The sequence below is a fragment of the Hibiscus syriacus genome, unplaced genomic scaffold (assembly GCF_006381635.1).
Source record: "Hibiscus syriacus cultivar Baekdansim isolate YM2019G1 unplaced genomic scaffold, ASM638163v2 tig00110788_pilon, whole genome shotgun sequence".
In the NCBI taxonomy this organism is placed as follows: Eukaryota; Viridiplantae; Streptophyta; class Magnoliopsida; order Malvales; family Malvaceae; genus Hibiscus; species Hibiscus syriacus.
Genome location: NW_024062863.1, coordinates 419734 through 433185, shown reverse-complemented (window position 1 = coordinate 433185; position 13452 = coordinate 419734). Strand labels below are relative to the sequence as shown.

At 26.4% G+C, this 13452-nt stretch overlaps 1 protein-coding gene and 1 long non-coding RNA gene across 2 annotated transcripts in view; one reads left to right on the top strand and one right to left on the bottom strand.

Moving 5' to 3' along the window:
* Window positions 1-1931: 1931 nt before the first annotated feature.
* LOC120140825 (transcription factor PRE3-like) lies at window positions 1932-3286 on the bottom strand. The gene is made up of 2 exons (XM_039155808.1): window positions 3158-3286; window positions 1932-2081 (listed from the first exon to the last, which is right to left on the bottom strand). The coding sequence occupies exons 1-2, from the start codon at window positions 3284-3286 to the stop codon at window positions 1932-1934; spliced, it is 279 nt and encodes a 92-aa protein (XP_039011739.1).
* The window catches only part of LOC120140826, a 26508-nt gene continuing 16135 nt past the window's right edge, over window positions 3080-13452 (top strand). The window contains exons 1-3 of the long non-coding RNA XR_005517741.1: window positions 3080-3091; window positions 3194-3196; window positions 4857-4867. This is a non-coding gene — a long non-coding RNA (uncharacterized LOC120140826). The remainder of the gene's footprint in view (window positions 3092-3193; window positions 3197-4856; window positions 4868-13452) is intronic.

Sequence of the window (13452 nt, the reverse complement as noted above, 5' to 3'; positions counted from 1 at the left end):
CTAGTTTTGTTCAATCGTAGATCGGTTTTAAACCCATCAAAGACCGGCCCGGTCCAGTAGTTTCAATCCATTTAATTGGAGCTATACCTATACTCTTTAAAAACAAGATTCGGACAGAAATCTTCATTGAAGAAAGAGGTGAAAAATTCACCACTTAAACTAGACTCATACAAAATATATGAAATTATTAAGCGATTATAGTAGTAAAAAGTGTTTCGACGTTTCGAATTTGAACAATTTCGTATGTAATATATATACACATTGTCAATAACTAATAAAAAATTATGAATAAATATTGTAATTTAAATTTTTTAACTCTATCATTGTATATAATCATATATTTGATTTTTTTTTAAAAAATCACTAATTTTATTCAAAATAGGAAATATATTAAATTACAATAAAAATTTATAATCATAATCATAAATTAAGCACATATTTAGGACAATTTCCTATAATCATTGAAACAAAACTAATAACTTAAGATTATACAAGGACCATACAAGGAAATATTAAAATTTATCCAAGAAAACTCGAACAAAGATAGATACAAATAGATCTAATCGCATCGGTAAACGGAACACAAAATAAAATGGAACTACTGAAAAACTACCAACAAACCGCAAATCAGAAAAATCACAAAAATCAAATGTAAATACGTCCTCCACGAAACAAAGGAGAAAAATTGCACCCATACTCCCAACTAAGAAAACATAATTAGAGAGATCACAACTTTCAAATGAATAAGAGATTTCGGGACTCATCTTAGTCTTCCACTCTGTAAACACATTAAGGATAATTATTTGTATGGGTTAATTTTTGTTGTTGTTTATCTATCTAAAAAGAATTATTCAGTTAACATATAAAAATAATTATTTACATACAATATCAACACAGTTATTGATAAATTTTGGTATCATTTAATATCAATAGGCATACTAATGAATATATTTTAAAATAAGCTCATGTTGCTATTCATGGTAGTTTTGCGTTTAATTTAAGGTTAATTTAAGATGATTTTAATGTAAAATGTTATCATTTTTAATTTAAAAAATTATATAAATTTATAACATTTTTGGCTGTAACATAAAAGTTAGGGTTTAGAGTTTATAACTGAAAATGTTATGAAAAATGTAATATTTTCAGTTACAACCTGTCCAACCTAAAATATTATTTTATTCAATCTAAAAAGTTACATTCTTAATAAAATTTTCAATTGCAATCATTTCTGTCATTTTTAAATCTTATATTAACAAATTGTGTCTTAAAATGAAGATTTATCTTTTATTTAAACTCTTTAACATTTTTTAAATTATTTATATTAATTTATAATCTATATTAACAAGTTATATTTTAGAACAAGGATTGATCTTTTATTTAAATTCTTTAATTTTTTATTTTGAACAAAAACACTTTTAACTTAATAATATTAAAACCAACCCACTAATTAATTGGTTCTTGAAATTGGTGACTACATCACGTTTGCACGTTGGGGGAGGCTGGATCAGTGGATCAAGTATAATAATAATAATAATAATAATTACTAATTAAAGATTATTCAGTTACTATTTAGAAGAAAAATGTATTTAATACATTTTTTTAGTTATACTATAAAAAATAAAAATAAAAATAGGTCGAGACAATGATAAAATTATTATACGTCCCCTCAAAATACATAACTCACTGTTGCTACTCGTAAATTTAGGCTTTTTAAATAACACTATACAAAAAACGTCGAATGCCGCCACTATTAATAATAAAAATTTGATAAGAAATTAAAAAAAATAAAATAGAAAAATAAAAATACAAGGAAATAAAAAAAAGGGTTGGATAAACTAAGCAAACCCTAATACAAAAAGGCAAAAATGAAAGTAGTGAAGCCATAAAATCCTAATATAAATTGGCCCTCATTTCGATGAATTTAAAGTGATCTATTGCATTAGCAAACTTCGGATTATGGCTGCTTGAGCATTGTCAGTCGTCGCTAAAAGCTCCGACAATCTCTCACTGAGATCATCAACCTCTCTATGCAAGCTTCTAATGTAGTTGCATGTCTCTTGTAACACTTTGGCCGCTGAAACCTATCAATGAAGTACACATTTTAGCTAAAGTCAGTAAATAATAATCCCGTCGGGAATACTAGTGTCACTAAAAGCAATTTTGTTTAAAATATTCGTCACTAATACTAAAATCGATAATAATAATTTCATCAGAGTAAATGCTTTCCAATATATAAAGGGAAGTACTCCATCTGCTTGCACTCAGTAAAATTATTTAATTTTACATAAAAAGTTATATAAATATTGAATGAATCTAAATATATGACTAAGATTAAAGCTTATGCATTAGTATTATATTTTTTTCTAATTTGCATCGAAAAATAGGATAGAAAAACTTTATTCTCAATCGTCAATTTATGTTCATCTAATGACTTATTTCATGTAAAATTAATGAACTTTACGCAATTAGTGGATCCCACTGTATTAAAAGTACATTTAAATTGTCCTTAACAAAATAAATAATTTCCTTGTTACTTTTTTTCTTGTTTTCGGGGCAATTTTATATCATACCAATTATAATTTCAAGAATATAAATAATAATTTAAATTGACCTCTCCATAATCAAACTTAAAGATCATCACCATCTCTAGTTTATTATGTTAGCAAAGTGGTATAGGAAATTAAGGTTACATAATTATGTCCTTGTATTACATAATTTACACAAAATAAAGGAACTAAATGAAGAAATTAACCAGAAAGTAGCCTTATGAAACTCCTAATTTGTTAACTTATTTATTCCTACATTCCATAATAAAATAGAATACCAGATGTATGCATAGTAAATTGTCTAAATATATTTAGAATAATTCTATTTTACACCCATCAAGTGGCCTTAATGATTAAATAGAGTGTTGTTCTCCGTAAAAAGTTTTAAGTTTGAGCAGCTGCATTTACGTAATGTATGCATTATCAATAATTAAGAAAGATTCTAAACAAATACTACTTTGTAATCTCCTCAACTATTCAAAAAAGAATAACCTATGTTTTCTTCTTTTTCTTTTTAAATTAAGAATAAGATAAACAAGGATTTGGTCCTTAATAATTAAACTACATTATACACAAATATAGTGAGAGAATGGATTAAAGTTGAAAAATACCTTATCAGAGTGGACATTGCGAATCTCAGGGAGAAGTTGGTGCAATTTAGAAACAAGATCGTTAATCTGATCATCTGTTATTCTCGAATTATTCCCTGCTTGTCTTGATCTTGACCTTCTACTTGACATATTTCTCGTGGATATATTATTACTTAACAAACACACACAAATTATTATATATAGGTGAGAATTTGTGAATGCAAAGAGATGAGTTTTGAGGAACACAGAAGAATGGTGGCAAGGGAGACAAGTTATGGACAAGAGATATAGTTGTGTGAATATATATATAGGGGGGGAGAGAGAGTTAAAAATCAAGGAAAGCTAGTGGAGGTGTGTTGGGGAGTGGAGAGGGGGACAATTTGCATGGGAGTTTGCTTAAAGCCCCTTTGTCTTTAAATAGAGTTTTTTTTGAGTAAATAATAATATTAATTAAAAATATACACACAACAAGATTCAACCCACACTTGGATATGCCATCCTGTCTTTCATTTGGGTTGTTCCCAATTTACTTCAACTTAATAATAATGATAAATTATATAAAAATTCATTGAATTATACTCAACTTATCGTTTTGGTCGTTAAACTTTTAAAAGATGCAATATAATAATTAAATTTATTGAATTGTTACAAAATAATATTTGAGATATTGCAATAAGTGTATAAGTTTGATAAATATCATGAGCATTTGTAATAATTCGATAAAATTTAATAATCATTTTATAATAATTTGATAATTTTAATGACTTTTTTTATAATATTAGAAAATTTAATGATCAAAAATAATCAGTTGAGGACCCTTAGATGTACTTTACCCAATAATAATTTTATTTTGAAAGTTATCTTTTATATTTCTAAAATTCCTTTTTCTATTAACACATATTAAAAAATTTATGATTTTTTTTATATTTAAATATTGAAAGTATTTATACCTGAGCACATCGTGATTCGAACAGAGAAAGAAATAAAGAAAACAGAGATGGAGGTGCTTGGTTGATTGTCAATAATTATTAGATTAATGATGATTAATGTACGAACTAAATATGCAACATGAGCACATATTATTTCAAGTTTTTTACTTAAATATCATCAAAAACAAAATTTAATATAAAAAATAACATTTACTTCAGATTAATTTTGATTTAACATTGTTTATCATATAGGATAAAGAAACACGTTACTTGAAAAACAAAAATAATCTAAAACTAGTATTATTTTCGCTATTCATTTGTTTGGTGATATTTAAGTAAAAAAAATCATTATTTCCCTACAAATCTACAATCAATTTTTTTAGAAAAAAAAAACAATAATTTATTATATGCTAGATATAATCGTCGGATATAAGAAAAAATATTCCAACAATTATTTAAATATTTTTATAATAAATAGTTACTTTCCCCCTAAAAATTTGATAATAATCTAAACGAAAATGATATATTTGAAGTTATTTTAATAATTTTATAATATTTTTATGTAATTATTATATATTCCCACTACCCATTAAATAAAACCCCACTAAAAAACTCACTACCTATTATTTTAAATCATCAACCACATTATACTAAAATTCATCATAAAAATCAAAGAGAAGAATGAGGAGCATACGGGAGAGAGAATAATTGAAGAGAAAAAAGAGAAAAAAAACATTTCTTGCATTATGTCGGATTTTCGCCGGCAATTGAGATCTCCGATCAACGTTTAGAACGGTGAAAAGTTGCGCAAGGTCAACACGAACAACATACTGAAAAAATCAGAACGATCGTACGGTGGACAGTGACGGATCGGATAAAATAAATCCGAACGATTTGTGGCCTCTTTATGGAGATCGGGATCTACGATCAACGTTTCGAAAGGTCAAAAATTTACGCAAGTCTAACACGAACAACATACTGAAAAATCAAACGGATCGAAAAAAATAAATCCAAACAATTATTATCATTTTGAAGAAATAAATGAAAAATACTTTAATAAAAAAACTTAATAATAAAAAAATAAAACTTTAATAAAAATAAAAAAAAAATCATTACATAATCATTACATCTATCTAAAAAGCTTTAATAAAAAAATTATAATGATAAAAAATAATAGGTTTAATAAAAGATTTTGTATATTTAGACTAACCCTTATATAAAAACCAAAGAAATGAAACTAAAGGTCGTGAACGCAATGCTAGGAGGGTTGACCGGTCAAGTCTAAGTAAAGCAAAAAGAACACACACCATGTTCTTCGCACCTCATCTCACGTGTTATCTTGGATACCAAAACTCTTCATTATTTAATTTATAACTATTTATATTAAAAATTATAATTATTTGTTGAATATTTTTATAAATTATTTTTAAATATAATATTATATAAGTTATAGTTTAATGATTATTATTTATAATTTTCTCTAGGCTCTTTCCAATATTTTGGCTAGTGCAGTCCATGTTTAGAAATGAACATGAGTTGGATTAAGTTTTTTTGTCAGTCTGAATTTGATTTAAATATTATATTCTTTTGTTTATTATTTAATTCAATATAAATTTAGAGCCGTTTCATCTGATTTAATATCTAATCTGATTTTTTAAGTAAAAAATCATACTTGACCTGACATAAATTATATATATAATTTTATTTTTATTAAATAAAATAGAGGTCTCTAAATACATAAAAAATAATTATCTCGATATTTTTAGATAAAATATGGAGATAAGAGTATTATTTCAATTATCTCTAAATTTATGAAGAAGAAGAATATTATTATACCAGGTCACTTTGATTTTTTTTTAAATTATGATTTTATAGAATCGAAACAAAATCAATTGGACCCGAATCTCCTATTCATTCTTAATTGTATCACAAGTCCTTATAATAGAAAATAATTAATTCTTAATAGTAGCATATGTCCTTATAATAGTATATGTTCTAAATATTCTTAACTATTTGATAATGAATGTTTAATCACCATTGCAGTCGTTGGTGTTCGAACCCATGACCTCTAAAAAAATTAGAACAACAACAATTCTGTTAACCACTAAAGTAAATTGATTCGTGCTTATAATATAGAATAATTAATTTTAAGATTACTACTTTATTTGGTTAATTATCATTAGCTTTGGCTTTTAATTTTATTTATTTATATTTAGCAAGAGACAATAAGAATATTATCATGAACTGTAACTGTATATTAATTCTTTGATGCCTGCCAGTGCCTGTTATTTGTTTATATTTATAAGAAATAATTAATTAAAAAGTAAAAAATCATCAAAATGAAGTGCCTCCATGATTCACTTCTGTAACCTAATTAAATATTTTTAATTATTTAATACTAAACAGCTGGTAATTATTTTCTAGATTTATGTGAGATTTGATCCAACCTTCAATAAACCTCGTAATTATGATTTTGCCTGTCGATTTACTTGTATATTAATTAAAAAATCGATCCTGCATTAACATTTTTATTAAATTTTATCTTGATAAACACGTGCTTGTGACCCACCAATCGTCGAAAAGGGTAGAGATTTAATTAATTAATATAGGAAATCAAACTAATGATTTTTAGTTAGAGCTTAATTTTTTTAATATTATTCTTTTACTGTTCAACGTTTATTATTCATATAATATTAAATATTATTTTCTAAATATTTAAATGTAAATAATCTATAACATTGTTTTTTCCATTTAAAGATATCATATTCTTCACCTCTTATTCCAACAACCATTGATCCTATAAATTTGGTGATTAAAAGTTGATTCATCGATAAGATTAATTTAATAAAATAAAATCCAAGGTACACAGAAAATAAAATAAAATAATAAAAGAAACAAGATCCTATGTAAATCAATGAGAAAAGAATATTTTGCCTATTTGATGATGAAAGTCTGTGATCATAGTCAGTGAGAATGGTGAAGTGTTCAGCGTGCATTTAGGGCGCACATGACACTCATTCAATGGCCAGCGAGGACTGTACTCAATGTCACATAAAATATAAATAAATAAAATTAATATATACTATAGGGTAATCTACACAAAAGGTCACTTATTTCATTTTTATTTTATTTTGATAATGCAACTTTCAGAAATTACATTGTATCTATTTACTTTATCGATTGATCACAAAATAATTAATAGGACTGCTGTAGATCTTGATTTAATCTAATGTGTTAACCCAATCGTTAATAATTCACTTTCCTTAAATGCTTACTTCCAAAGACATAGACTAATTTTAGAATTGAGAGGGACTTAAGAAATATTTTTACCAAAAAATATATATTGATCATCTTAGCATCTACAATTCCGTGTAATTTTTGTTTTTATTATGATTAATTAACTAATATGAACTTAATATTATCTTAAAGGTAACATGCATTTGTCTATTTAGATATTGATTAATTGACATAAACTGTATTTTCATTCCCAATATTATTTCATGTTTTTTTTTAAATAAACATATTTCATTAATAATTATTAAAGGTTTGGAAATATAAAAGGTGTCTATGATACGATCATGTGAACACTCACTTATCTTTTTGTCTGAATGCATGTCCATTATTTAATCTCTTACTTTTACTTTTAGGAATTTAGTCCCTCTATCTGTTGAATTTGAACGTTCAAGTCCAAATATTTAACATCCGTAAAAAGTTTTGTTAAATTCATGTCCACTACGAAACATCCTCTCTCTCTCTCTCTCTTTTGTTATATGGTCATCAAATACCAAGTTAGTATTCTTTATTTTAAAATGTAAACGGACCTGATATATATATATATATATATATTTGAATGGAAGAAGAAGATCTAAGCTATTACATTAAGTCTTTACGCGCAAGTAAGGGGACCGTCGATGTCTTTATCCAAGATATTAAGCAATTGCGGCGAGAACGATGAAAAACAATAGTTGATCAATATGAGGAAGAGTGCATCTTAGTTATGAAGTCTGTTGCACCATTTGTTTATCAGTGAATTTTCTGAAAATCTATGACTTTGGCATAAAGATCAGTAATCGCCCTCATCAAAGCGAAGGGACTGATCTCGGATGGAGGAAAAAGCAACCTATATGCATCTTCATTATCCCTTTGTACTATCAAAATTTTAAAACCATGAGCTCCTGCAAACTTCAAACCTTCGTAATTCTCCATAGTTCAACTTAAGCACGGAAGAGTGTCTGATGTGCTTAGTGAAAACCAACAGAACAGTACCAGAAAAATCTCAAAATAAACCACCAGCTGTAAGCGAGACTGCTCCATCCGCATTCATATATATCCAACCAGGATTAGGTGAAAACCTAAATGAACCTGATTTTAACCAAATAATTTCAACCAGTAAATTCAGAGCATGTTTTAACCACGTATATCTATATAACTTTGTGAGCAAGCTCTATATGGTATATTTGGGTTTCCATTTTTAACTTTTGCAACAATATTTTAGCAACAATTTGGGATGGGCCACCATTAATTATATGAATTATTCAATCACAATTGCTTCCAATTGACAATTGGAACATAGCAAAACAAACATTGTACTCCAAAAAAACCCTAATTAAAATAATAATTTGGTGGGAAAACATAATGCATTCATCGAATTGGGATCCACTATACCATATAAGCTAGTTAGTTTTATTTACGAAATAAAAGGAATCACTAAATATTATATTTTAAGTGTAACTCTACATGTAATTGTGTGTAGGGGTGCAGTTAGGACAGTTGAAGGAATTATATATATAAAAAAACTATAAAGAATATTAGAAGCAATAAACTTGAGCAAGGAGCGCAGGTTTTAACCTTATTTTTTTCTTTAGATTATCTGAGTTTGAATAATTTTATTTACTTATATATATATATATATGAATGAGTTTAGGTAAATTTAACATTGAACACAATTATTTTAAAAACAAAACAAAACAGACATTGAACACAAATACTACTTTGAGGTAAAAGGAGTCGAAAATATTATTATTCGTTTAAAAAAGGACACCAACATCTTTGACTTCCCATCTCTATGTACGTGAACAAAAACACGATCATTTAAATTAGGGTAAAGTATAGTAATGGTCACTGAACATTTCTGAAGCTTGCATTTAGGTCCCCCAACTTTTAAAACTTGCAATACAGTCCCCCAACATTTATTCCGTTTGCAATATGATCCCCCAACTTAAACCACCGTTAGAAATTAGGGTAAATTATATAAAAGGTTATTGAACTTTTCAGACAATTGAATTTAGGTCCCCCAACTTTTAAAACTTGCAAAAAATCCTCAATTTCATTCTAAACCCCAATTTCCAAAGTAATTCAATTTCATTCTAAACCCTAAATTCCAAAATAATTCAATTAAATTCAATTATGTCAGATTTATTATTATTTAATTTCATCTTATTTCATGTGATACGTATTTTTTATATAAATATAATAGTATAATTCTTATATGTTGAAGAAATTTTTTAATTAAAAAAAGTAGTTAGGATATAGAAGAGGTTGAAAATAATTCGAATTTTAAATTTATAAAATGTTATTTTGACGTATAAATAAAAGTGTAAACTACTAGGTTGACAACTTAACTATCTAGCCCTTTTTACTTTTGTCATCGATCTTTTAAATTTATCAATCATACAACATAATTATTTAACTGTTTCAACTAAGCCACTAGTCGTTACCAATTGATACAAATGATGAAGTGGCAGTTAAAAGGAATTGACATTATTATACATTCAGTCTTTATTATTTATATAATCAATTTGGTCCTAAATTAAATAGAATTTAATAAATTAATCATTTAATTAGGATCTGACATGTGTTAGTACATGATCATGACACGTGTCATTGGTGACACATGTCACCACCTAATTATTTATATGTGCTATCAATTTGGTCCTAAATTAAATAAAATTTAATAAATTAATCATTTAACCAGGATCTGACATGTGTTAACACATGATCATGATATATGTTATTGGTGACACATGTCACCACCTAATTAGAAGAAAATTAAGTTACAAAGAAGTAAAATTTGGGTATTGGGCAAACTCAAACCTGAGTCACGCAAATGAAAGATACAGGGTGGAGCCACTAAGCTAACACCATCGTTTGTGTTAAGAGATATACAATAATACATATACTAATAGTATGACCAATGCCAGAAAAAAAAGAATATAATGGAAAATGGAAATAATGAGATTTGAACTTCGGCAAAAAATTTGAAAGCAATAAATGATGGGAAAATATTATATTTTTTTACAATAAAAATATTATATTTGATAAATTGTTTGATAGATTTAATATATTTTTTAAATATTAGTTGATACAATATTTTAAAAGAATAAATTTAAGATTTATATATTTTTAAACTAAATTTAATAATTATATTTTTCATATTTATAATTCATGATTATATATATAATCTTAAGTTAAGTATTTCTAATATAATTAATAATTTTAATTTCTTATTAAAAATAAAATATTCAAAAAATATAAATGATTCATACATTAATATATGAATATATTTTTTATTTATACATCTAAATATAAATATACATTTATATAAATATATTTTTATTCGTATATTGAAATATTTTGATTAAAATATAAACATATTTTAAATACTAGTTTATACAAGAAAAATAAAATATATCAAAAATATAAATGATTCATACATTTAAATATAAATTGAATCATTTATATTTTCTATACATCTATATTTAATAAGAAAATAAAATTATTGGGGGACTGTTTTGCAAGTTTTAAAAGTTGGGGACTTAAATTCAAGTGCCTAAAAAGTTCAATGACCGTTTATATAATTTACCCTAATTTTCTAACAGTGATTTAAGTTGGGGACCATATTGCAAACGGAATAAATGTTGGGGGACTGTATTGTAAGTTTTAAAAGTTAGGGGACCTAAATGCAAGCTTCATAAATGTTCAGTGACCATTACTATACTTTACCCTTTAAATTAATATCAAAAAAAGAAAAAGAAAAAAGTATTCATATTTTTATTCAACACATTATTATTTTTGATTCTAGTCAACGAGTCGAGCAATGTTCCAATTAAAGATGTAAAAGAAGCTCATATGTACATATATTTTATCTGACTTAATCTGATACAATCAATTTTTCTAATAAAATTTGTGTTTGATTGAGTTAAATTTCTTTCTTATAACTAATTGAGTCTATTGAATTTAAAGAAGCTCATCTGATCTGTATTTATATATTTTTAGTTAGATTTTCGGTATATGTAAAAAACATTGAATAGGAGCCACTTGTGTTATTAAAAAAAATAAAAATATCCAAAATTAATATAAAAGGTTTACAACTATCATCCTAAACTAAATACATAATTTAGACATTTTCCTATAACATTAAAACTAGTCACTTTAAATCATATAAGGACCATATATGAAAAATGTTAAAAACTCAACCAAAAAAACTCGAATAAAAAATAGATACGAACAAACTTGGATTGCGTCGACAAACCAACCACAAAAGGGTATTAAGTTATTGAAAGACCAACGAGAACCGCAGATCAAAGTCGACGTCGTGAGAAACTATCCACTAACACAAAATCGTATATCCAAATTCGATCTGAATGTCCATAGCATGAAGATCAACATGATTACAAATAAAAGACATCTTCATTAATCGTGGAGTTGTTAGATCCAACCATGAGAAAACATAAAATAAAAAGAACGACCAAACGACCGAGAAAGAAGACGAAAAGCATACTACAAAGATAGAGAAAAATATGCCCACATAAATATAATTATTCTTATTAAAAACTAAAAAAGTAACAAAATCAACGGTCGATGACCAACATCAATATTGATGCCGCCGTTGATCTAATCAATAGAAAATGATACAATCTTTCTGCCTCTCTCTCTCTCTATATATATATTTACTTACATAATGTAAAACTCTTTTAGTTTTACATAAATTTAACACCGTTGGATTAGTGAAAATTAATGGATGAGATTAACTCTTTATTTTATTTTCCATTAAATATCTTCTCATTTCCTAATTTCAATCTCGACCATCTATTTTCACTCATCTAATTATCCTAAATTTGTGTAAAACAAACAGAATTTTACAGAATATAATTGGATTATTCAAACTTCATACAGTGGGCAAAAATGGACAGCGGGCTTTCACTGTTGCAACAAATTTCTAAGAATCTCAGCATCAAAACCACTTAAATCCAAGGAGTGTAGACGTTGAGACAGCCTTTCGCTCAGATTATCAACCTCGTTTCGTAATCTCATGATGTAACTGCATATTTCCTTCAGCACTTTTGCTGCTGATACCTGATCATAAAATGCATGCAGAAAAAAGGCTCTGTATATATTAACATTGAAAATATTCAAATATATCCCCCACGCCTAAACTTTTTTATTCATCGGTCCGGTAATCATATAAATCTTGATTATATCCAAAGTTAAATTAGATTGGATTCCTAACCGTAGGAAGAATATTCTAACATTATTTTTCTTATTGAAAATACTCGATATGACTGAGAATAAAATCGAAAATCTAATTAAACGACAGTGGTATTTAAAAAATCGTGATTATTTTTATTAAAACTTATTTTTATAAGGGATATGATTCAATTACATAGTGTAAAACTTTTTAGTTTTGCACTCTTTTAGGATCGTTGGATGAAGGGAAATCAAAGACTGAGATTAACAGTAGAAAATGTGAAGATATCACTGGGGAAAAACAAAGAGTTAATATCAGCCTTTGATTTTCTCTCATCCAACGATCCTAAAAGTAAAAGTAAAAGTAAAAGTTTTATACTATGTGTAAGTGGATCCTAACTCTTTTTATAATGTAAAATATGTATTTTGCATTCAAATAGTGAAAGTAACTTTGTGACACTACATGAAAATTATTAGTTATCTTTATTTACTTGAGGGGAAAAAAAGGAAATGTATGGTTTTTTAAATTCACCAAATAACCTTAAAATTTTATTTAAAAAATTATTTTATCAAAATGAAGTTAAGAAAGTCAAAATCTAAAATTGGAATGAAAAATAAAAAATCAAACCTTATACGACTGAGAGAGAAAGTCAAACAAATCGAGAATAAAAATAAATCGTAATGTTTGAACGACCTATAATTCACAAGTTCATAACTTAAACATTGCAATAGTTTTTCCTTATTTAGGATTTGATTCAAGTTGACTTTAAACCAATTCAAATCTAGTAAAAACAAGTAAGAGAGAGGATGAGAGGGGGGGTTCTACCCTGCCATGGCGGCCTTGATTAAGCTGAGGCAGCAACGTTTGCAGCTTAAAGATGAGAGCATTGAGCTCATCATCTGTGATTCTGTGGGAACTTG

Excerpts from the sequence above, each read along its gene's own strand:
- LOC120140825 (XM_039155808.1), bottom strand. The coding sequence starts at position 3,286 with ATGTCAAGTAGAAGGTCAAGATCAAGACAAGCAGGGAATAATTCGAGA. Across the intron at positions 2,082-3,157 it reads GCAATGTCCACTCTGATAAG|GTTTCAGCGGCCAAAGTGTT; the intron begins GTATTTTTCAAC and ends CTTCATTGATAG.